The sequence below is a fragment of the Rhinopithecus bieti genome, unplaced genomic scaffold, assembly GCF_001698545.2.
Source record: "Rhinopithecus bieti isolate Rb0 unplaced genomic scaffold, ASM169854v2 scaffold_13689, whole genome shotgun sequence".
NCBI classification, from domain to species: Eukaryota; Metazoa; Chordata; class Mammalia; order Primates; family Cercopithecidae; genus Rhinopithecus; species Rhinopithecus bieti.
The window spans coordinates 2,541,762-2,568,579 of NW_016808044.1; the positions used below are offsets into that span (position 1 = coordinate 2,541,762).

At 39.0% G+C, this 26,818-nt stretch overlaps 1 protein-coding gene across 1 annotated transcript in view; it reads right to left on the reverse strand.

Moving 5' to 3' along the window:
• Positions 1-1,000: 1,000 nt before the first annotated feature.
• Positions 1,001-26,818, reverse strand: part of KAT6A (lysine acetyltransferase 6A) — a 122,046-nt gene continuing 96,228 nt past the window's right edge. The window contains 10 exon segments of the mRNA XM_017885315.1: positions 1,001-2,260; positions 2,262-3,978; positions 6,344-6,656; positions 9,868-10,470; positions 11,784-11,991; positions 12,747-12,978; positions 15,274-15,367; positions 16,429-16,590; positions 18,204-18,345; positions 23,854-23,969. Coding sequence (XP_017740804.1) covers positions 1,321-2,260; positions 2,262-3,978; positions 6,344-6,656; positions 9,868-10,470; positions 11,784-11,991; positions 12,747-12,978; positions 15,274-15,367; positions 16,429-16,590; positions 18,204-18,345; positions 23,854-23,969 — 4,527 coding nt within the window. The 3' untranslated portion in view covers positions 1,001-1,320.

Consider the following 26,818-nt stretch of genomic DNA (forward strand, 5'->3'; position numbering starts at 1 on the left):
ACTGTGCTGGTGGTCGGTCTGTCCCTCTTCTCATTAGCCACTCACAGGAGAGGTGCTTGTGCACTCTGATTCACAGGGGATGAACTCAAGATCTCAAAAGACAAATGAAAACTAGAGGTATGTATCATTTAGATAGCTATGAAACTCACACTGTGATCTCCCTTCTGACACACATCTGCGCCATCTCTTCCAACATAAAAATAAACAGTGTCAATGGTTTGTCAGTTATTTTTCAAATCACTAAAATGTACAGTCATCCACCAACATTTTAAGAAAGAACGTTAAGAGGCAAATCACTGGGGACTGCTATTTGAGTTTTATCAGTCAAAGGCTCAAGCATCAAGACCCTCAGTTAGCATTTCAAAGTACATACTAGAAACAAGAGGCTAGGTGGTGTGTGTGCGTTATGGCTGATTCACCAGGTGGTAAAAAACAAGAGGTTAATCTCCTCTTTTTGATTGTTAATTGACCATCTCTATTCCTCCAAAGGCTGGATTTGGATTGCAAACAGCTTTTCTCTGAGATTCTGCTGTTAATTGAGACTTACAGTATTTTTGTGTCTCTGAGTGCTGAGTGGGAGTATTTTAAAAAAGAAGAAAATTATATTACACTTGATTCAAGAACAAAGATTTCAATGAAGTCCGTCTATAAAGAAACATTCTTGGGGAAGGGTTTCAAGAGGTGTGTGTGTGTGGGGAGTGGAGGGGATTTTAAAAGGAGAAGCATTTTCCTGCCTCACTTTATTAATAATAATAATAATAATATTAACAATAATAATAACTTTAAGGAGCTTGGGTTGTTCTCCATGTCCCCGTCCAAGTCTCCCCTAAGTGCCTCCTGCTGGAATGAAGTAGGAAATGAAAGGTTGGGTTTGGAGGAAAGGGTCTGGTTAACCCTTGAGATGTATATAACATTTAAAAATGACAACATTGGGAGCTGCAAACAGTGAGGGGAAACATACATTTTAAAATAAAGATAATTCACTTTTACACAAATTCTGTCCATGTGGTATGTAAAGAAAGTAAGGCTCTTTTTAATTATGAAAAGATTTTGTGCATGTTTCCCCATCCCCAAATCCATTTTTAGATGAGTTCTACTGTAAAATGTTCAAGATTGTGAAGAAAACCAAAACCCAGAACAAAATGAACCCAAAAAAAGAGAAGATCAGGTTTTCTATAAAATAAAATAAACCAAAGAAAAATTCCTCTAAATCTACAGCAATATTTTAACTGGAAAAAGGTCCATTTTTCTCTGGTTTGTCAGTATAAAAGGTTCCTTTATTTATATATATTTAAGTTTTTGATTGCAAGTCCATCTTGCTCATCTTCTCATGTAAGGTCCATTGAGTGACTGCTTGGGCACGCCAGCAGCGTTCATGTAGCTGTGATGGGAGGGGCCCGTGTACATCATGTTCCCGTGAGGGTTTGGCTGCATAGGCTGCTGGGTATAGGCCTGGCTCCCCATCATTCCCATCTGCATCTGCATAGGATACTGTGCTGTCTGGTTCATGTAGGCAGGGTTACTATGGTAACTGCTGTTCATCATGGGCTGTGTCATTCGATAGCTGTTCATGGCATTCAAGGTGTTCATATTCATGGAATTGACATTATAGGCAGGGGTAGGCATCAGATTAACCCCCATGTTCATGCCACGCTGAACAGCCAGTGCACGAGGGCCAGCCTGCATGGCAACTGCCGACGGGCTGCGGCCATACAGCTGCTGCTGGTGAGCAGCCGCAGAGGGCAGTGGTGCAGACTTGGAGCGGATGGAAATGTGCCCCTTCACTGGCATTTGCCCTTGCAATCTCTGCGTGTGAGGAATGCCAATGTTGGTGGCAGACATGTTGCACTGGAGCAGAGGAGACGTGAGGTTCATGGTAGTGGATGCCAAGTTTGGGGGTGGCGTCATGGTGGCTTGTGCTTGAGGAGTCCCAGCTAAGGGATGAGACGGAGCCAGCTGAGCCAGTCCTGTATTGGACAGAGAAACACTGGTTGCATAGGAAGTCACAGCAGGAGAATGGCTATAAGGCATGGCATGAGGGTCCATAATGGTGTTGGTCAGCTGCTGCAGCTTGGCTAGGCTGAAGGTGGCTGATGGTTGAGAGTAGCTACCAGCACCAAAATCCCCTGGAATCCTCTCATAGATACTTATGTTCCCAGTGCTTCCAGATTCTGGTATCTCCATGATCATAGGAGCTGGGGTGAAACTGTTATTCATACTACACTGTGACAGCGGGGGCTGCTGCTGGGGAGGGGTGGGGCGGAGGCTGCTGGGGCTGAGGCTGCGGCTGCTGCTGTGGCTGCTGCTGGGGTGGTGGAGGCTGCGGTGCTGGTTGTGGTTGTGGCGGCGGTGGCTGCGGCTGCTGTGGAGGTGGTGGCGGTGGCTGCTGCTGCTGGTTACTGGGAGGCCTCTCCACCACGCAGCTCTGAGGTGATTTGATGCTGCAGTTGGCAGCAGGCTGGACACTGCTCTGCTGCATCATGCTGCAGCTGCTGCCCATGCTGGCCATCTGCTGAGTGACCACACAGCTGCTCTGGGTGAGGCTGCTGGAGGACGATAGCCCACCGTAGGAGCAGCTGCTCTGGGAAGAGCTGTTCCCACAGATGCTGCCGCCCATCGTGGAGTCATAACTGCTCGGGTTCTCATAGTTTTCAGTGGTGCTCTCAATGCTGCCCAGGTCACTGAAACCGCTGTCCACCACCTGCTGAGAGTGGTCTGATACAGAAGGCACATCCATCATAGGGCTGGTCTCCATGTTCTGCATAGAGGGTGCGGACAGGGATCCTTGTTCTGGGCTGATCTGGGTGTAGCCACTCTCAAGGGCAGGCACGTTGGGACTGCTGACCGAACGGACTGACTGGCTGGGGTGAGACTGAACAGAGGAGATAGGGCTGTTATGTTCTGATGCATGACAGTCTTCAACCATGGACATCTGAGGGTCCTCGTCAGCCTGGGTATAACTCTGCAGAGTCTGACATGCCGCGAGAGTTTCCTCACAGTCCTGGTAGGCGCTCTCATGCTCATTGCTTTCTTCTTGAGTCAAAGACTGCACTGCCTGTACAGTTTCCAGATCCAGTTCACTATGAGGAATCTCTTCCTCCTCTTTTAATTCGATTAACTCTTCCTTAGTGTGGGAGTCTTCTTCGTGGTCGTCCTCAGACCCAGGCATCTGCTCTGACACCACGGACGTGTCATGGGAAGGTTGCTCCTCTTCGGAATCCAGCTCAGTTTCCTCTTTATCCTTTATCTTTTCCCTACTCTTCTGCATATTAGCATCTAAAAAAGACTCTTGAACACCAGGCTCCTCCTTGACATCTTCCCTCGTGGGCTGTTCCTCCAGCTCCTTTTTCTTTGTGGACTCCAGGTGGCCATCATCCTCATCATCAGCATCGTGGTCATCATTCTGGGCAGTCTCTGCAGCTGCGTCCTCCTCCTCCTCTGGTTCTGGCTCCTCTAATTCCTGCTGCTCCTCCTCTGACTGCCTCTGCTCCTCTGAGACACGGGGCTTCTCTTCTTCCTCCTCCACCTCGGGCTCCTTGGTTTCGGTCTCAGGACTATTGCTGCTGTCTGCTGGAGAGGCTACTGGGACTTCACTGTTGGCTGCATCCTCTTCCTCACCCTCTTCAGCCTCTTCTGCCTCTGCTTGCATCTCCTCCTCCTTCCTCTCCTCGGTTAGGGGCATGTCTTCTTTTGGCTCAACAGTTTCTTCACTCTCCTGGATCTTGGGTTTACGTCCAGCTTTAGGAATGGGGACGACGGGCTCAATGACGCATGCTTGAGTAGAAACTGGCATGATTTCCCGACTCAACTTAAATCCTGGTTTTCGACCAGGTCTTTTCTTCCAGTGGATTGGTTTGCGACTTTTGCCTTTGGGCCATCCCTTTTTCTTTTTCAAAGGTGTGGATGTATCTGGCTCAAGAGGAGAATTCTTCACATCACGTTTTCGCAAGAGAGATACTGGCTTTAGGATAGGAGTGTCTATACAGGAAGGGAAAAAAAAAATAAAGACAGGTTACAAGGTCTTACATTTTCTAGTTCTTTCTTCTGAGACTAGCATGTACAACAGAAATGACTGTATTAATCATTACTTTTAAAAACTGCTGATTGTCTTTATTTTAAAGTTAAGAACCTACAGGATAAAACTAATTAGTGACATTCTAAGTCACAGTGAACTGGCAGAACTATGAAAGAATCCTGGTCAACATTATGTTATAAGACACTAGTTAGAACCAATTTAAGACTATCATCATCAGCTGCATGGCTGTGGGAAGTTACTCCACGTTTCAGTTTCTTCATCTGTAAAATGGAGATGAACTTTATAAAGAGGCAAATAAGTAGTAAGCAGTACTTTTATCAAGTTGTCTCTACTAAAAGTTACAAATTAGCTTATTTCCTTTTTTTTTTTTTCTGCTTGTGATTTATATTATATCTCCGATTTTCTTAGTTTCCACAAATCATCACTTCAGGTAGTATGATGAGCCAATTACTTTAGGCCATGACTGAGCCATTGTATGTGAAACAGCTGTTCAGTTAATGTTGTGTTTGTATGGGAATAGCTGCAAAGCATTTATTTAGTCCTAGAAAAAAACTGACATTTAGACCTAGACAAACAAGAAAAAATTAAAGCACCAATTACATTCATTAAAAATAAATTTTATATTATTAGCATTTTTTTAAAAAAAAAGGTAAATTATACGTAACATAAAACTCAAAATTTTAACCATTTCTAAGTGTAAGTTCAATGGCAGTAAGTACACTCACATTCCCCATTAATTTTTAAAGGATAAGAATACCAAGACAAGAACATGATGCGGTGGGGGCACGGCTAAAAAGAAGACATATTTAGTAGTAGCAACTTGAAAGTCAACAAAGGAAATGGCTGCATCAGCAAAAATCTAAGTCAACAGGAACTTCAGCAGGGGTACTATTTTAGTGTACAATGATCTAAGACAGAATGTAAAGTGCCAGATTTACAAAATAAATTTTTAGTTTCTTAGTTACATACTTCAAAACATAACAAGTTAAACTTTATAGAATCATTCATGATAGAGCAAACAACTCATTCATTTTATCACTATATTAAAAGTATTTGTTGGCCAGGCCTGTAATCCCAGCACTTTGGGAGTCCAAGGCAGGCAGATCACTTTGAGGTCAGGAGTTTGAGACCAGCCTGGCCAACATGGTGAAACCCCGTCTCTACCGAAAATACAAAAATTAGCCAGGTGTGGTGGCATGCACCTATAATCCCAACTACTTGGGAGGCTGAGGCATGAGAATCGCTTGAACCTGGGAGGTGGAGGTTGCAGTGAGCTGAGATTGTGCCACTGCACTCCAGCCTGGGTGACAGAGAGAGACTGCATCTCAAAAAAAATAATTAAAAAAAGTATTTGTTATATAGACAATACGAGAATGGAGGAAATGCAAGTTTATCTTCTAGACTTGAAACTGAATTTTTAAAAGAATTAAAAAGTTTAACTAGTTAATGCATAAAAGCTAAAGGTTTACGTACCGAGACTGGACAAACAGATTTCTTCAAATTTACGCAACAAAGTAAAAAAGCTCATTCTGACCCCATGGGAGATAAACACTCTGCAGATGCAGGCAGCATGACACACCGGGAAAACTTTAGGCTAGGGTGAAAAAGACTGGTTTCTGACCTGGCTCATATATATGAGAGCTAGTTTCAGTATCTCTAGAGAAGAAATGATAACTAGGCTACTTTACAAGTAAATAGTTGGATTTGTATCTACACTATAAAATGTATTTTGAGTTATTGTTACCATTTGTGAGAAATCCACTACTAGTTGGGTAAGACACACTAGAGATACAATTCAGGAAAGACTCCTGAACAGATCTGACACAAGTTCTGATTTACGTGAATCTGCTCTTTCTGGAGAATTGTCTTCTTAGCATTCACTCATTTAACACTACTTACTGAGCACCTGGCTTAAGCACTCAGCATACAACAATGAGCAAAACAGACTAAGTCTAAAGAATGCACATTTTAGTGAAGGGTTACTACATCTTCCTGATGCTGAGTCCAACTCTCCCATTAACTAAAGATTCTGATAAAGGCTTAGAAAGGATTAGGCAAAAAAGAACAGTTGCCTAATTGTAAGATATTTTCTGCAGAGGCAAATTAATATAGGTTCTGAGTTGAAGGGAAAACACATTTAAAAATCAGCATGGATATACTTGATATAACTTTTTAGAGACTGCCAAACGTTCCTGTTCTTGCTTAGTGGGTTGTGTTCATTTTCAGCCTTTTACTGAAGGTCTGTCACTGCTACTGCTGTATATCTGAAGACAATAATCCACAGTGAGTGAGTTCTGTAAAACATACCATCAGCATCATCTGACTCTTCATCATCTTCTTCATCTTTAGACTTCCTCTTAGAAGAGGACTGACACCTGAGTACATCCTGCGAAGACAAACAATGGAAGTATTCTCTAGGGAAAAGTTCATTTTCATCCTCTTCCTCCTCTTCTTCATCGATCTCAAACGTGGGTTCTAATCTTGGCATTGGCCTCTCAGAGTCAGAATCTTCAAAAGGTTCATCTAACACTTCAGTGGTCTCAGAAATAGTTTCCGTGACTACACTGCTATTGTGGTGTTTGCGCTTTCGGACTCTCCTCCTTCGGTGGAGAAATGGTTTCTGTTTAATAGAGAAAGCAAGTATTTACAGTTAGGAACACTATCTTTTCTATTAATAACACGAAAACAGTTTTAAAACCAAATAGAATTAGCACATATAAAATGAAGATGTTGTTTGCCAAAAAATATTTTGAATATTATTTCAAAATACTATAGTAAGATAATATACTTATTATACATACAAAGGTGTTAGGCAACTGAACACAACTTTGTAAAAGAATACGCAGCCATCTCCAAATAGCAGACATGATAATTCTCTTAATAGTTCAGTTAAATTTAGCACCCTAGAGAGTTGCCTATTTTAATACTGAAATGACCCAGAGGCTAATCCCTTAATTTTTTCTTAAGAGCAAAAGAGAAATAAAAACACTTTGTCTTACAGCACTACTGTGAAGGTTTGCAGAACTATCAGTAAAGTTGTATGCCATTTTCATGAACTACTCATAAAAAGTTGTGGAATGTAGAAATATAGGGCTGAAATGTATTTACTCAGTGTTAGTGAAATATTTCAAAAGTAAAATAAATCTGTTACTGAAATTTGGGCACACTGAGCACAAGTTCGCACTGGACTGACCAAGTAGCTTAAATTATACAACTAAGATCACAAAATAAGAGATGATGCCCCAGAGATGATCTAATCCAATCCCTTCATTCTACAGAAGTCAGAAAGGCTGTAAGACTTGCTTAAGTTCACACATCCAGTCAAAGCATTTATTCATTAACTTCAAAATTACTTTGCATGTGAGCTTACTGCCTATTCTTTTTTTTTTAACATGATTTGTTTTACTTCATAAACTGTCAATATAAGTGGTAGGATGACAAAGATCTATTCTTCATGATCATGCAATGAACAGCAGAGTTAGTCAATGTTCAACTTTTCTCTGCTTCAAACTTACTAGTCCCAATTGAGTATGTAATTTTTCAAATTAGATCAGAAACGGCCTGGTCCTTGGAGAAATGGCTGATTCTAGGTCTAGGGCATGAAATATACAAGATAAACTTGAAGCATCTTGTAGTGCCAAAAAGGAAATGCTTAAAATCAAACAAAAAGACTCCACAATGACAACAACAGTATATATGTTAAACACAGGAGGCCAGGCGCGGTGGCTCATACCTGTAATCCCAGCACCTTGGAGGCCAAGGCAGGTGGACTGCCTGAGCTCAGGAGTTCAAGACCAGCCTGAGCAACATAGCAAAACCCTGTCTCTCAAAAGTACAAAAAATTAGCCAGGCATGTTGGAACATGCCTGTAGTCCCAGCTATCCAAGAGGCTGAGGTGGGAGCATTGCTTGCATCCCAGGAGGCGGAGGTTGCAGTGAGCTGAGATCATGCTGCTCCACTCCAGCCTAGGTGACAGAGTAAGATTCTATCGGGGGGAGGGGAAGAAGCCCCAAAAGGGAAACAGAAAGAGAGAAAAGAGCTCCTAATGGTCAAAACTGGAACAATTTAAGCAACAAATTTTAAAAAGTAGTACTACTGGATTATAAGCCGAAGTATCACGTAAATATCTGAGTCCATAATGATATAAATAAATGCTTGGATAAACAAACAGATGAGGGAGAAAGGACAAATCTCCCAAGCAGAAATTCAAATTTATGGTGAGCCTCCATTCTGAGGGGGCAGAAATCTTAAGTGTAGCTATATGCACAGTGACTTCCTTCCAGTACAGGGAAAAGAAAAAAGAGAAGTAGAAACCTGACAAACAATATCTTAAGCCAGGTCATCAAAGTTAACTTCAACAGGGAAAAATAATATTGATAATACCCTCATATTTGATACTTGTTTTTTATTTTTACAGATGGGGTCTTGCTATGTCACGCAGGTTGGAGTGCAGTGGCTATTTACAGGTACAATCATTGTGCACGACAGCCTCCAGCTCAAGTGATCCTCCCACCTCAGCCTCCCAAGCAGCTATGATTACAAGAGTGACCACTATGCCTAGCTTCCCTATACATACTGATAGATATATGCTGACAGGTACCCTTTAGTTGTATGATGAGAATGGCACTTTACCTCTATTGTCTTCCTGTCAAGAATATATTACCCCATTCTAATATCACGAGGGATCATCTACAAAATACCTGACCAGTCATTCTCAAAACTGTGAAGGCCATCGACACTAAGGAAATTCTGAGAAACTACCAAAACCAAGAGGAACCTAAAGACACACGACTACTAAATGTAATGTGATATGCTGGGTGGGATCCTGGAACAGAAAAAGGACGTTAGGGAAAACTATGGAAATCTCAATAAAGTAAGAACTCTAGTTATTGACGTATCTACACTAGTTCAGTAACTGTGATAGATATACCACACCAATGCAAGGGAGTAATAATAGAGGAAACGGGTTGGGTATGCGAGAACTCTCTGTACTTTCTTTGCAGTAATTCCGTAAATGTAAAACTGCTCTAAAGATATTATTCTTAAAAAAAAAAAAAAAAAAAAAGATCGTGCCTTGCTTTTCAAGACCCTGTAAGGAAAGGAACAATTGTACTGCTTTGGCTGGAAGCTGGCTGAGTGGCTCTTCCAGGGAGCGGCCTCGCTTTAGTCTGGCTGCCTCCTGGCAATGCTTAAAATCCACTCCATAGCCTGGCATGTTTCTGGTAAATGGCTTACCAGAATTCATTATCATCATCATACATTATTTAATAACTAATTGGCTATCATTATGATGGAATATAGTTTAGAAAATATTTTTAAAGCAAGAGACACCAAGTTAAACCACTGGAGGCATGTGTGAGAAGCAGGGAGAGTACAGAGAAAACAGTAGCACCCAAGATGAGTGACTTCACTCTGAGTACGGCAGCACTATGTTCACTTTCCAATTAATTATGTAATATTTTGGCCTCCTTTTCTAACATAAACACTTCTAATCTGTACATACTTCAAAAATATCTTTAAAGCCCCTAAAAGTCATGATTTGAACATCAAACCAGTAAGCTGAAAAAAAGTTTGTTTGCATCCCAGGAGGTGGAGTCCTTAAATAAGCTTATGATTTCTAAGTGAATTCCCATGAATCAAAGAAGTCAAACACACACATCTCAAATGCTCACTGGGAAGATCTTGAGCTACAATATATAGAGGCTTAAGGTTTATAAAGCAACACACTAGGAATTTCTAACTTATACTCTTTCAGAAATGTAAGCTAAAACGAAAAGGTGTATGATAAACTGGAATTAGAGGAAGAGAAGACCTGGAAAGAAATGTGTTACCTTTCGCTTCAGCGTGGGCTTTGTGAGAATTGGTGGTGAGCTTGACCGAGGGCTTTCTGGCTCTTCCTCCTCCTCGCTGCTCTCACTGAAGCCCCTGAGGACAGCCCTGTCACCCTCACTGTAGCGGCGGGGCAGCCTCTCATTTCCTTCTGTTAATCTGCACTTCAGAGCCTCAGGGCTTTTCTTGAGCTGTCCTCGCCAGGGCTCAACCCCCTCACTGAGTCTTCTTTTGGGAAGGTCAGGTTTCCCATCCTGGCTTAGCTGCTCCTGAGAGGCCACCAGCTGTTCTTCACTTTCAGTGTATTGTTCCTGGGTGGCTTCTGATTTCTCCTCACATTCTCCATATTGTTCCTGAGGAGCTGAAGATGTCTCTTCCAAGAGCAGTTTAGAATCTTTATCACCAAAGCGTTCCTGGGTTTTTCTGTTCTTCCTCCCCCAGCGGCCCCTCCGAGATGGCTGGCTATTTGCAGGAAGACTATCACGAGGAAGGGCTTGTTTGTTCAAACGTGTAGAACTGACTGGAGCTGTAACTTCTGGTTTCTTTTCACTTTCTACTGAATAAGAATCTTGTTCTTTCTTCTCCCGAGACACAGACTTTCCCACCTGATTTTAGAAAATAAAACAATGCTGGTTAATTTTTCAGTCTTGTTTGCTTACATTTATCTATTCTGACCTTTTAAGTACTGAGAGAAGAAAATGAAACTGAGCTTTAAAAAGAAAATGATCAATTATTTAACATGGATATTTCCTGTTTCAGCACTGTTTTAAATTCTGTATATGCATTATTCATTTAATCTCCCTAACAATCATATGAAGAATTACCACTACATCTCCACTTTACAAATGAGGTGTGTGGGGTACAAAAAAATGTAAGTAATCTGGAAGTGAAGATGCTGGGATAGAAAGCCTGGCAGTCTGACTCTAGAGCCTGTGCTCTGAACCTTTCTGCAGCACCACCCTCAATAAGCAAAGTGAATACTATTGCTCTTTTAAATGTTAAATGAGATTGTTTAACAAAATTTCTCAGAAATAAAAATTTGTAAACAGGGTGGAGGAGACAGGATCTTGGGACACATGACATGGGCAAGAGGAAGGAGGCATTTGAGAAATATGAAAGAAAATTTATGTAATTTTTAAATTTACTTTTATTCTGAACAATTTCATTTTGAAAATTAAACTGCACTAAAGAGGGGCATGGGATTTTTTATGTTTATTAAAGGACACAGGTGTTGAAAAGATGAAGCACTGCTTAAAAAAAAAGAGCTATAGAAGTATGCATCACATGAAGAATACTGACAATGACACATGCACTACAGTTCACCAGCAACCCTTTAACGGCTAAAGAGATCTGTGTGTCCACGGGATGTTTTGGTGCCCCATTAGAAAACATACACAAGTTTACAATAGTTACTTAATAGTATCTCCACTTCATTTTGTTGTTGGTTTTTTTGGTAGACATGGGTCCTCACTATATTTCCCTGGTTGTCCTGAACTCCCAGTCTCAAGCAGTCCTCCTGCCTGGGCCTCCTAAAGCGCTGAGATTACAGGCATGAACCACCACACCCAACCTCCATTTCATTTTTTAAAACTGTCAGATTTGGATTCAATTTAGATTTCTCAACTACTATCCAGCTTAAAATTGAGCTGCTTCTTGGCACCCTAGTAAGAAATATTTTTCTCACAAGTAACACATTATAAGAAATTTGATGGTCTCCTCCTAATTGTCAAAGGCTTAAAAATACCTAAGTAAACCAGGCCCAGTCTTCCTGAAATCTCTACCATTGAAATAACACTCTTGATGTTCTAATGTGAATTTACTTTTCTGTGAAAGATTATCATAATATATTACCATAAATACTCATGAAATCAAAAATATATCTTCTGTCATCAAAAATAGAGACTATTCATGCCCTTACACTGATCTCTAATTCTCTTTCCTGGCATTGTGGCTCTTCGTTTTCTCCTTCCTCAGCCTCCTCTTCTTCTTCCTCTGAGACCACAGAGTTGGACACTATGACTGGAGTCCAGCGCAAACATTCTGGATCTACATCTACAGGTCGCAAATTCAGCTGAAGCTTTGCCATGTGATCCTGGATAAGTTTTTCCCGGCGGATAATCACAAATCTGGAACCAGAGAAAAGTTTATAGCAATCAACCATGTACGAGATGTACATAAAAATGAATGTGGAGATGAGACCCCTGGTGAAGCCTGTAGAAGATGATGGGTACTGCAAAGATAGCCTGCCCGGAAAGATGGAACGCAGAAATGTGACACCACATGAAGACGACCAGGAGCGTGAAGCAGGACAAACGCTTCGCTCTCTACCGTAGCCGCGGGCTGTTTTCACTGCCTACTGTCTCACATGTCCCGCTCCGGAAGTTCTGCTGCTCTTCGGCATTCTCTTTCCTATTCTCCATTTATTTGGCTCAAATGCCTCCTTTCTTTGTGACCTTTTCCTGACCACTTTAGGGAAGGGTGAACTGTCGTTCTTCCTTTCAATCTATTTTCACTTTGTGCCATTTATATGAAAATTTGTCATGGGCATTTTATTTAATGACTCTGTTTCTAGACTGGTTACTTCTTGTATTGTGAAAGAGCTCCCAATACTAGAATATGAAAGATTCAGTAGCTTAGGTTCAAAATTAGGAGGAATACCAGAAAACAGTTCAGTTTAAAAGCATATATAGAGACTATAGACCATATATATATACATATAGTCAATCAAATAAAATATCCTAGAAAGGAAAATGATATCTCATTATCACCAAGTATATCATTTATATTAGTTAATGCCCTTTCATCAATAATCTGACTGGTTGATCCAAAAACCTTCAACCTAATTATCTTTCAAAGGTACACAAAGGGATGTGACACTCACTGGTCACTACGGAAGTCCAGCATTCGTAGGTGGTGGAGTGTGGAAGTGATGTCTTGAGGGCAGATTCCAGTCAACTTGCTTAACTTCTTAATGCTGATCTGCTTGTCATTTTGGTGATAAAGGCACTCCAATATTACACTTTTCCAATATGCCATGTAGGAAAGACGACCCAGATCGGATAACGGTTTCTCTGGAGACCCTGCTTGGCCTTCACGCTTTGATAACAAATAACCTAAAGAATCACAAATAACTCAAATCAGAACTAGGTTAGAGACTCTGGAAAACTGGATTCACCAAAATAACAATCCCCTCTTCTACAACCAAGAATAACTCCAAAGATAAATTCCTTCAAAAAAGAAAAAAGAAAGAAAAAAATTGCAAAACTACTTTAAAACAAATTTGCAGAAAGAATACAAAATTTACATGTATTGAAGACTCAGTATTATTATGTCTACAGTTAATATCAGTCACCTTATTAAAATATTCAAAGTGTTAAAAATCAGGACTCTTAACAGTTTCGTTCAACATTCTGGGGAAAACAAGCCTTGCATGCTTTATTTGGACCACTAGGTGGCAACTGCTGTATCTGAACTGAGAAGTCCAAAGTACAAAAGAATGCCTTCCTTTTCACATAATCCTATTAAAACTGTAGTTCTGTAAGCGAATTAGATGACAATCTTTCACTTCAACCAAAACTCCTCACAATTACCTATCACTCTAACTCTAGGCAAGCAGGACTGCCAACATAAGTGTGGAACTGTGGACTCTGTCCTCTATAGTGCATGACTCTCAAGAACTGAAAAACAAAGGCCTAACTTCTAAGGAAAAGCATCGAAAATGGAGATGGCAGAGAAAGTTATTTTTACTGTTTAAAGAAAACGTAAAAGCAGTCTAAGAATGTTATTTTGGAAACATATTACATTAGGAAAAGTAAATACAAACATTACTGTTATTGCATGGACAGTTTGTATACCACAAACACACAACCCCCCCAATCACCAAAAGTAATTCCTAACTTTGCAATTTAATGGTATATATAACATGTCTAATTGAGTCCTATTTCAAAACAATATATTAACATTAAAGGAAGTAATCTGAGTTCCATCCCCTACTGCTCATCTAAAAAGACCAGAAAATGTGTAAAACAACCAGTAGTACATGCTTCCAATAAAATATAAACAGAAGGACAGTCTAAAGCCAAGAACAGGCTTAATTAACATCTCAAGACTGGAATCAAAATCCTTTGTTTGAACCATTAGTTCTGCATATATTCATTTAAATATCATTTTATAGCAGTATCTGAGGTAAAATATTCCCTCAAATTACTATTTCATTTTGTTTCACCAACGTGTGAAACAAAGTACAAAATACAGTTCCACAATGATCTCTTCAGAACTGTGAGCTGTCACTTTTGAACTCAGATTAAACAATTTTCTCTATCATTCACTTCTTCAGATATTTAAAGATGTGTTGCATATGTTTAACCGCTAGGTAGAGCCTACCTAAAAAATGCACACATTTTCTCAGATAACTGAATAACAAAACTAGGGCAAGCACAGTACTTCTTCTTCCTTCTTTTTTTTTTTTTGAGATGGAGTTTCGCTCATCGCCCAGGCTGGAGTGCTGTGGCATGATCTCAGCTCACTGCAACCTCCGCCTCCCGGGTTCTAGCAATTCTTCTGCCTCAGCCTCCCGAGTAGCTGGGATTACATGTGCCTACCACCACACCCAGCTAACTTTTTGTATTTTTAACAGAGATGAGGTTTTGCCATGTTGCACAGGCTGGTCTCGAACTCCTGACCTCGTGATCCGCCCACCTTGGCCTCCCAAAATGTTGGGATTACAGGTGTGAGCCACTGCGCCTGGCTCACAGTACTTCCTTATTATCTCTAATTGAAGTAGTTATACAATGTTTTTAGTATTATTAGTATTACTGCATACAACTAAGTTCCACTGTAAATGAACAGTTGGAAATTAAAGGTATGTGCTATACATCACACAAAATTTTATTCAATATTAGCTGTTTAAAAATATTTTGTGTCCAACCAAAATAAAAAGGAACGTGTTGCTTTAGGTTTTATTTATTTCCATTTTTATTTTGAGACAGAGTCTTGCTCTGTGGCCCAGGCTGGAGCCTACAATGCAGGGGTAGCACTGCTCACTGCAGCCTCAACCTCCTGGGTGCTCAAGTGATCCTCTCACTTCTGCTTCCTGAGTAGGTGGAACCCTAGGTGCATGCCATCATGCCCACCTAACTTTTTAAATTTTTTGTAGAGACAGGGTCTTGACATGTTGCCTAAGCTGGTCTTGAACTACTGGGCTCAAGCAATCCTCCCACCCCAGTTTTCCAAAGTGCTGGGATTATAGGCATGAGCCACAATGTCCAGCAGTGGCTTTAGGTTTTAAAGACTCATACAGCAATATGACAAGTGATACTAGCAGCCAACAAAGCACCTACAAATCTTTAAAAACATATATACAGAAGGTCCACTGGAAGAAACCAATGAGAAATTAATATAATCCTTACTGAAATCGATGAGAAACCTGCCATAGCCCTTACGCTGGTATTGAGGAAGAATCATTATACAGGAAACATTGTACTTCTGTTGGCAGTGCTTTTCCTGGTGGAGAAAATACAAGTCAAGTTTTAAAACAGGCTGGTAAAAGTGAGTAATAATGCGAATTAAGAAACAAAGACTAATGGCCAAAACCCACAGCCCTGGTCCTTTGGGAATAGCCATATACATCAAGAAAAAACTACCCAACTGGGAGAAGATAGGATAATGTCAAGTCACTGCCATTACCCACAAAGCAACCATCCCAGGAGAGTAAAACTATAAAACAAAACAATGTCATCCAACACCATCTGCAACTCAAAAACAGTACGCCAATGCCTAAGGATCAGCACTGGAATCTGAGTCCCAAACAATCTGTAAAGCTGCAAATGATCAATCAGTGTGCCACTCTAGAAGTGAGAAGACTCATTAATTATGTCAGAGTTTTCTTTCTCTCCTGCTCTGGTGCTACTCAGAGCAGTCCTATTAGCTGTATCTAACTTGACACAAAATAGTCATTTTTATAATTTTATAAATGAGTCAGTATATTTTAAGTCATATCTAACTAATGAAGTAGCCTAAAGAATTCTTATAAATGCTTATAAAAAGCTAGTACTTCCCCTTAACTGTTCTATACACTTGGATTTTATCATGGGCTTGCTTAAATAAAAGTATATCTTTTATGCTGTCTGACTAGAAAAGAAACTTTTTCCCTCTAAGGGAATGGAAGATTAAAAAAGGAGAAAATATCCTTTAATCAAAATGCCTACTTTTATTTCTATGCTTAAAGTTCAAATTAGGAAAAGAAGATTTAAGCTGAGACAGAACTCAGAGAGCTAATGACTGTTTATTTCACAAGTTCCATGTTATTACCATGGGAAGCGAAGCCATTTAAAACCTTCCTCGTGAGTACTGCCAGCAGTCTATACTCCTCGGAGAATACAGGTTGTTGAATGTTACTAAGCACCTTCTAGCACCTGGTAAGTTTCCAAATGTTCCTTCTATTCTTTCCAAACAACTAGATGACACCTAGGAGGTGCTGCATCTTGTTGTGTCCCCGAGTGAGAACCAGCAAAGACTGTTTCAGATTTCCGTTAAGAATTCAAACTTTAAGCTAACATACTTACTTTAGAAAAGTAGCCAACAAGGTGGCAGCCCTTGACATCATTCTGTGTTAGTACATAAAAAAGAAATGGCTCCACATCATAATAGAGGGTTTTGTGGTCAAGAAACAACTTTGCCAAGAGACACAGGTTTTGACAATAAATGGTACTCACATTCCCATCAACCTAGAGAAATAAACGGAACAAAACAGTCAATAGAGGGTCTCTTTAGTTCTAGAATAATATGTATCAGTTAAAAGCAACTCTAGATATTCACAGTCCAGCCTAGGAGAAGGTGTCCATGACCAGAACACTATGGAACCTGGAAGCCATCCTTTGAAATAGTAGTATTATGGTATCTGTTTTTTTGTGCTTTTTTTGAGACAGTCTTACTCTATCGCCCAGGCTGCAGCACAGTGGCGCGATCTTGGCTCGCTGCAAACTCTGCCTCCCAGGTTCACGCCATTCTCCTGCCTCAGCCTCCTGAGTAGCTGGGACTACAGGCGCCCGCCAATTTTTTTTTTTTTTTTTTTTTGTATTTTAGTAGAGACGGGGTTTCCCCGTGTTAGCCAGGATGGTCTCAATCTCCTGACCTCGTGATCCACCTGCCTCGGCCTCCCAAAGTGCTGGGATTACAGGCGTGAGCCACCGCGCCCGGCTGGTATCTGCTGTTTTAAGACAACCAAATATATAAAACACCATACCTTCAACAAAGCAGGAACAGCCAGATAAGGAGGTGATAATCTGGTTTTAAAAGAGCAATTTTTGCTTTAATAAAAAGATGAATTGTAGCAATCCTTTGGATAGCAAGCTTCATTTTCAAAGTATTTAACACACAACGAAAGATCTAAATACAATCCTTCTAAAATACATTTATTAGGTAAAATAAGATCTAACTATGTAGTCTAATCTATGTCAGCAGCCTGAAGCAATGCAATCTGACTACACCATCTGGCTTGAACCCAGATAAAACTACTTGAGGGGGTACTAACTATTGCCAAGCAGAAGTACTAAGTGGGTTCCTCAAGTAATCATGTAGTAAATGCAGCTCCAGGTTGGCCAGGCCCAGGAGCTAGAACTCTACTCTTTCACTCCTGGCAGCCTTGTCTGTGTTAATGGAGTTGCCAGAGCTTTCTTTTTTATCAAAATGCCAATGGATGCCCACATTAGCTTCCAAGACACTGTCTGGGATACTAACAGAACTCCTAAACAATCCAGGTAATTTAATATTCTTTTCAAACAGTGTTTTACACCACACCTATCCCAGCTTCTCCCAAGATAAAGAACTCCTCTACTGATCGCTTAAGAGTCTTAGGGAGGACCAAGAAAGTGAGAGACTGAGGGGATCCTGACCATCTGAAATTTTACTGTTAGAGTAAGTAACAGGGCACATAAGCAAGTATTCAATTAATATTTGGCATGAAAACCACAGAACTGAGGATCAAAAGCACTACTAACAGCAATAGAGAATCAGAGAGCAGAGGTCACACATCATCATCATCACATTAAGATTTACTATTAAACAGATCTCTGTGAGATATTCCTTTTAAATAAGTGATAGAAATCCTTTCATTTAAATGCCATATTTCATAGATTCTAAGATGTACTTTTATCACATCTTTATGCAAAATCAACTGGCATTTTATAATCAAATGAAGTTTTAAAAATTGTAATTAGAACTTTTTCCTTTTTACTGATACACAAAATAGTAAGACAATGGTAACTTGCACAATAGATGCAATATAGGTGGCCCTACTTTTGAAATGGGTTAGAGGACAATTACTAAGTATCTACCTTACCTCAAAGACAGAAATATTATTCTTTCTGTAAATCTCATTGGCAGGAGGATGGAACCAACCACATTTCTTCATGTGCTGCTGCAGAATAGTTCTACTTTTCATATATTTTAAACAAAATTCACAAAGATACAATTTGGGAAGCCTGTAAATGATAATCAAACAAAAAGACAGGGCTTTATATTTTAGAGAATTTCAAACCTGCACAATTATCATCTTTTCCATCCCATTACATCCCAGGTAACAGGTTAAAAAAAAAAAAACAAAAAAACTGCATATGCAAAAATATTGGATGGTAAAATGACAAAATATATAATTCAAATAAATTACTGTATCTTGTCTCATATTAAGTACTGAGATGAAAAGAAAAAAATTAATTTAGTTGCTATCAATTTGGATAGTTATGCTTAAAATATTACCCTAGAATTAAAGCAAATAATATTTGCTAAGTAGGTTAAGACACACAAAAATGTTTGGTTTATGTGAAGACCACAACTATTTTTTCAAGTTCCCACTCTGAAAGCAGCTTTTAAAATATAATTACAATTTATCTGTAAACATCTAACATTCTACTAAAGTTTTTCCCAAGGTTTATTTACGGAACACGAATCCTGCAGGTACTAAGGATTTCATGCTCAAATAAGGGCAAGAGGGCACATGCTTTTCCCATCTTTCCTGGGGGATTCACAATGTGCTTTAATTCTTCCCATATAATCTCACATCTTATTTTTATTTTTTAAACTGTCATTCAATTCAGCACACTAAAAGCTTCCAAGGAACTTTCGTACTATAATATTACTAAACATACAATATTGTTTTTCAAAATCTCTAATGTTAGCCACACCAATACAACTTGTAATTATATTATTAGTACAACCACTCCAAAATTAAGCACTGAGTGAAACAAATAATGAACTGGCACTATAAAGCCAAGAAGCAGGAGCTAAGAGCATGGAAAGCAATGTGTCGTTGGCTACTTTGTTTCCACTGCATTCTGCCTCAAGCCCCACTATTCAGGAGGAACCACCAGATGAAGAGGTTTTTCCATCTTCACCACCAGAGCTACAAATCACAGAATGAAATGGCTCCTTATAAACTTCATCATCTAATATGAGCACTAAATGTATTAAATAAGTCTTACAGGTGACCTATAACTGGGAGACCACCTTCCTGAATACCTGGATTCTGAGTAATTTCTTCTTGAAAGGAAGAGGAAGAATGAGTCTCCTTATGTAGATGTAATGGGTGGCACCTCCCTCCCTAACTGTTTTACTTACCTCTTACCTGTGCTAAATTCTCAATGAGCAATCTTAACTTGTCACGGCATGAAGATACAGAAGTAACACTATCTGTGTACAGTTTCACTTTGAGGGCTAAATATTACAACTAAATACTTCCTATAATACGAATCTGAGAAACTAAAATTTTCTGCTTTTAAAGTATTTTGTAAAATGATAGAGTAAAAAAGTGACAGATCATTTACCAAATCATGGTAAAGATAAATGCCAACTTTAACAGCATCCAATCCAACTGTTAGATCTCAGCACAGAGACATGAAAATAAAGTACCATTTATGTTAATTAGCTAGATTTAGTTGTATTTCATAATGTGTATATTTCAAAACATCATGTTGTACATAATATATGCAATTTTATCTGTCAATTAAAAAATAGAAAATATTCAATTCATAAATGTATTACTTTCTGGAAACAGAGGAAGAGAGCGGCGGAAGGAAGGTGAGGAGGGAAGAAGGAAGGAGGGAGGGAGGGAGGGAGGGAGGAGGAGGAGGGAGGGAAAGAAGTACATTTATGTCCTAAGGTCTGTGAGAGAAGGCCAAAAATGTTTACGGCTCTCACAGTACACCAAATTGCTCAAGAAACATCAGGAGAAATAAAAGCTCTGAGAAAATTACTGTCAAGTCTTCTCCAGTAAATGAAGAGTTCATGCTACTTCCTTAGAATGGCAAGATGTATGGCATGTATGGCATTTAATTGATGATTAAAAAAAGAAACAACTTTCGTGAACCTTATTATGTGAAAAATAGTAAACTGAAAACAAGCATTGTGATCTACTTTACTCCAATCCAGTTCTCGCTGAAAACATTTTAAAAGCCCCTTACTTTATTAGAACCAAGCCCACTGGGATGACACTGCTAATCTAAAGGGAATCATCTGGAAAAAAACTACCGGAAAACCAAAATATTTCTAGTAATATTATAAACAACTGCTGTTCTCTCACTGAATACAGATCTATCATAAAGAAAAACATGAGACTACATGAAATGAAATGTATTTATAAAGACTATGAATACTCCTAGCCCTGGAGAATCTTGTTGGGGGCTGCTTTTAGTGATCTTCTTCCTGGCAGGACCTAGGTCTCAGCTATCAAATATGTAGCTGTACGGTGGTTTTGATCAACTGTACGTGAAGTGTCACCTCCACACTGGAAGTTTATTCTAAAGTCTGCCGCAATGCTGACAACCCAGCCCATGGAACCAGGGCTGTGCTGCAGCTGGGCGTGCTTCTCTAACTTCTAGAATGATGCAATTATTATTCTCAGGAATTTCTACAGTACTTTCTGGCTTCTGAACATGGCCCAACATAGTAGCAGTTTGTGCAGTCAACTTGTAGCAAATTTTTAATGTAACAATACAATTTATACCAAATATTACTTAAATCTAAGATTATGGTACAAGTCAAGTGAGATCAACCTAGATATACATGCTACATGGAGTAGCATAGGCCCAGTGGTTAATGGTTATGGCTATGTAGTAAGAGAGAAGTGAGCTTCAAGTTCTGCCACTTATACACTGTACTGTCTGGAACCAGGTATGCAAAATGAAGACAGTAATATTCATCTCACAGAATTACACCAGAGATGCTTAGTCCAGTACCAAGCTCAAGGGATGGTAATAACAGTTGCTATTACTGAACAATTATTATTTGTATTCTTCTTTCATCAATTTTACTCAATAATTTAATAGCCAAACGCATTAGGGATCCTATTTGGTTTCTTCTTCAGTAACTGGAATGATGAGAATAATCAAACTGGTTCTAGTGAAAATCTCATAATCTAAGAATCAAATAAAGCCCAGAGGAGAATCAAAAGGCAGAGGAATCTTCCTAGGCTACTCTATCACCTAGGAATCTGCCTCTTTAGGATCTCAAAGCAAAGAGCTAAGCTCTAAGCAGCACAGGAGCAGAGGGCATCCCATGATGACAATTTCTTTTGCCTTAAGACCATCTATGTCATGCTCTTAATGGCAGAGTAGGTTTCGTGATGAACTTGTCTCTGCCATGTGTGGGCACCACATGGCACTGTGGGAAAAATTCATAGTTAAAACTCTGTTTTACACTCCATAATGTCTGAGACTTAATCACACTGCTCCAAATGAAACAGTATTATTGCTTCATTGTTTTGTTTTGATTTTTAAAGACAGGGAAACAAGATTACTTACACAATGCATACACAAATATTTGGATATGAAAGGACATTCCCTAAAGCATAATCCCACTTCCCAAAAGAGGTTGTTCTTGTGATCTTTTCCTTTTGTTTGCTCCTACTGCCCTGTTTTGTACGTTACAGTGTTTAAAACCTTTAATGAGAAAACAACTTATAAGTAGTTTAGCACAAAATAATAAATAAGCAGTAACAAAATTAAGAATAGAGGTTTATTATTTGGAAAATGTAAGATCTCCAAACATTTTAGTCACCTCAAGTTTCAAGTTCACTTAAATAAATATAATTTTAAAAAATGTAACCAAGAGAACTATGAATATAAAGACAGAAAAAAGTCATAATTACTCAAGAACCTATTAAAATTACAGGATATTTTCTAATTGAAAACTCAAAGAACCCTACCCAATGGATGAAAAAATATACAGAAAATGTCTAAAACTGCTTAAGGAAGTTGATGAACTTTATAAGTTCCTATCCTGTTTCTGCTTTCTACTGTTTCCTACTATACTTTTTTAAGTTATTTTTTGATGGCATTATTTATTCTTTTACTGATAACTAGTCTCCTCACACCTCTTTCTAATGAAAATCTCACCAGAACAAAAGTTACATTTTCAATGAATCCTTTAAACATCTATCTTAAAAGACAACAGTTTATTATTCCATTCTCATCATTCTCTTGAATGATTACAGGCAACATGTCCTTGGCATATTTCTTCTCAGTCATACAAGATCTTGGCTATTCAGAACTCCTGGGGAGTAATATATATTATACATAATACATATATGTATAATATATATACATGTACAGTATGGAAATGCAAATACAGTGTAACCTTATCTTAAAGTCAGATTAACTGTTGTCAGCTCATGATACCATGTGCTGCCTTGAAGACACACCAGTGTTTGGGGACAACTGATCCTACAGTAAATGGCCCTCAATTGTTGTGTTTCATGAGCTTGTATGTTAGCTTCCTGGAGTTTTGCTTTTTCTTCTGTTTTTGTTTGTGGTCACTTTGAGGTCGCTGTCTGAAATGGCATTCTTACCCCTATTTTTCTACTTCAACTATAGACTAGAGAAGCAAGTTATTATATGGAAAGAAAAAGTAGAAAGATAAATGAGTTTTACGCGGTGGCCCTTTTAACAACTATACTGGCCTATTCCTAGTTTCTTGGAAATAACCCATGTTAAGGCACTCAATACATTGTAAAGTACTGAATAAATTTTGCTAATATTTTGGACAGGCAATGCTACTAAATGGGTGAAAACTTATAGGATGAGAATATTCTGAACATGTATTTAACCCACAAAGCACCATGACGTATTATTTCTTGTAACACCCTGCTATACGGGAAACTGAGGCATAAGTAGTTTATAGATTAGAGAGCATTAATGTCACTACTGCACTTCAATTAACTAGTATTTAATTTTTTGATCTCATCTTATTTCATCTTTTAATTTTAACCATAAAGAAAAAATATAATAATTGACATTATTGAGCACTTACCATTTTCTAAGTGATTTACATGCTGTAGCTCATTTAATGTTCTCAATATCCCCACGAAGTAAGCACTATTACTATCTCTGCTTTACAGATGAGGAAATTGAGGCACAGAGCAGTTGGGCAGCTTTTAAGGTTACATAATTTGTCAATTTCAGAGCTGAGTCATGAGACCACTTTAGCGCCACCAAGCTGGTGAGTGATCAATGGTTATTAATATATCTGGAAGCCCAAACTATTTATATATAATTTTACACCATTTGTCCAATTTTTTCTGGGAAAACACACCATTTACTAAGTTTGCCAAATTATAAATATTCAGATCAAAGGCTAATCAACTGAAACTTTATATTAATTTATATATGAGTCTCTTCTCTTTTTCAAAATTCTTAGTGATAGGAGTGAAGACAAATTTCTCTTAAAAAAAAAGCATTCCCCTTTTATTGTGACCATGCATTTGGGTTTCTCATTTTAAACATCAGCGTCTGAGAGGTTACAGAAGATAACATCTAAAGCAAACTGGGATGAAGTGGCTGCCAAAGCTGCTGCTATTATTACGGACATTTAAAAGCCCCCAGTTTCCTCAAATGTCAAGGATAAAGTGGACTCAAACATCTTCAAGACTTCAAAACACCTTCCAGTTCCAGACTTCTATGGATCTCAAAACAGAAGATCAAGGGTCTCTTAAAACATACCTTGAGTATTCTTGAGGATATGGGGAGGAGTACCAGGTGTGAATTTCATACTTCCCAAACTCAATGACAGAGGGACAGCGGACTTGTGGATCAGGGGGACCAGTCACTCCAACTTTCTGTGCAGTCAAGAAATACATTCAAAAGTTAGCTAAATTAGACACACTGAGATAACAAAGTTCTGAATCTAAATGTTGTCTTCTCAGGACTCCAAAGGAGAAACACAAAAACAAAAACAAAGCTAAAACAAGCTAACATATTTTGAAATAAGTTATATTATTCCTTAAATAGAGCACCCAGATGAAGAATAAAAATGCTAATAAATCTCTTGGAAACAAATGCATTTGGTGTTCCTGCATTTCTACATTTAATAACACTAAAAATATTTTCCTCAACTAAACTCACTCTTAGTGACTTAATATTAAAGAGACACTGCTGATACTTGGAGATACAAGATAAAGAACAATTTACAAGTAAGGGAGAGGGACACTGCATATCTGTTGAAGTCCTACCACACTGACTCTGCTGACAATAATGGAGATGCCCTACTGAACACATAAGCACACAAAGGATGATTTTCCAGTTTGGGAAAGTAGATATTTAAGAGAAATATAAAAAGAATCAGACAAAACAAATATCAAGAGAGTCTTCATTTTATACTATGCCTAAAATTCCCTTCATTACTAGCTCTGCATAGATTTAACCAAAGAAAAAGATAGTCTGTTATATATAGACCTTCTTTTTTCTACCTTCTCTTTACCATGAAAACAATCTATACGCCCCTCATTCCTGCAATAATCTGAACTACATTATCCAAACAGAGAATAACTTTTAAAGCCTTTATGAATTCCCTGACTTTCCAGATCAGAAATTCAAACCTAAGTACGTAACTCAAGAAAACGAAGGCTGTCAAGGGTCTTAACACATTAACTCAAGGGCAACGTGACTTGCTCTGCACCCAATCTAGCAACAGATGCATATACACACTCATGTCCATGTGTGTGCATGCAGATTTATCATGGATGCTCTATAAATACTAATTGACAAGCAAAAGACAAAGAGTTTAGCCTAACCAAATACAAGTATTAATAACTCTTCCCCAAAAGGACAACTGAAAATATCCTTCAATTTTATGCTTCAAAGACCACTAAGAGGGCCGGGCGCGGTGGCTCACGCCTGTAATCCCAGCACTTTGGGAGGCCGAGACAGGCGGATCACGAGGTCAGGAGATAGAGACCATCCTGGCTAACACGGTGAAACCCTGTCTCTACTAAAATACAAAAAACTAGCCAGGCGAGGTGGCGGGGGCCTGTAGTCCCAGCTACTCAGGAGGCTGAGGCAGGAGAATAGCGGGAATCTGGGAGGCGGAGCTTGCAGTGAGCTGAGATCCGGCCACTGCACTCCAGCCTGTGCGACAGAGTGAGACCCCACCTCAAAAAAAAAAAAAAAGGCCACAGAGATTAGTAAAATTCCTTGTTAGAGCACACAGATACACACACATATTTTATAACAAACTAAAAGAACAGAGATTTTATTCATTGGTTTTACATAAATTCGTTTCTGAAAAAGAAGTCTCTTCACCACTTCACCATAACTCATTAGAGAACTCTGGTCTTTCTAACCGTTCTCTTTTATAAAAGGCCAAGGGACTTAACTCAGGTTTCATACTGGAATGTAGCCAAGTGAAACCTCAAGCTCTTCCTTAGACACCTCAAAACAAAAGACAAACATCTGTTTGTGGGATGAATTGTGTTATAACACCAACAAGTACTGGGGCTCCTCCAAATACAAAAACAAAAAACAATAAAGAATACATAACACAGGGTTAAAGTAAGATTTCTTTCATTTCTCAAAATCCAAACAGAACTTTGTAAAAAGATTTTTTAAAGGCTGTTCTTGAAACTACATTCTAGAATCAACTACTCTAACTCATAAAGTAGTATCTTTTCATCTATCTTCACAACTCAAAGTAGTAACAACAGTATAGGAAACTTTCAAAATAACCAAATACCAGAAACCAGATCTAACTTCCTGAGGCAAGGATCAGATAGAAAGCCCGAAAGTCAAGGTCAGGCACCTGCTGCAGCACTGCCTGTTGTTTGAGGGTGTTCCCATCAGCTGCCAGCTGCTCTTCTAGGCGGATGCCCGACATGAAAGTGGATATCCAGTTCCAGTACAGCTGTTTGCACATCACCACAACTATGCACGTCTGTCCAGAATGGGACCTGTGGAAGGTTCCCCTCTGCCCACATCCGCCCTTAACCTTTGCACGGTGAAACGCTCCTGCACATGCGCTCATGTGCGAGCCCGCCTCCACTCCCAGTTCCCCTGAGCAAGCCTCCACAGCAAGGGTGTTTCCTCTTATGAAGGTTTAAAAATTAGCAAGGCTCTCTACACAGGGAGGAAGAAATGGCTACCTAGAAACCACTCATTCCAGTCCCAACCAAACTCAAACTGTCATATCGGAACTATAAGGTTACCTTTGCTAGGTTATTTTATTTTAACATTTCAGCCAAAGTATGTTTTCGTTAAACATGTTACTTTCCAAAGCAGCAGGTGTCTAATATAAATAACCAGGGGCACAAAATATATTTAAATGTTTAACTCAAGTTCTGCCACTTCATGTCTTCCTCATCTAAATATGCCAAATTCTTTAAAAGAAGACATATGTTCCAGGCCAGAACTGAACCTTTTAATCTAAGGATTAAATAAACGGGGGGGGCGGGGCGGGGGCGGGGGTGGCAGGATTAAATGCCACGAGTAATTGGGCTAAACTAAAAGAAATACTTTATGCCTACTGCTAGATAATAAAGCTTTTATTACCACTGGTTTATATGAAAAGATTATTACTCTTCTACAAAAAAATTAAGCTTCCATTAAATGACTCATCTAACTCCAATTTCTAACATTAAAAAGGCCATTCTTGCAGTATCTCCAACTCTGGATTTGGTAGGGACACCAAAATTGT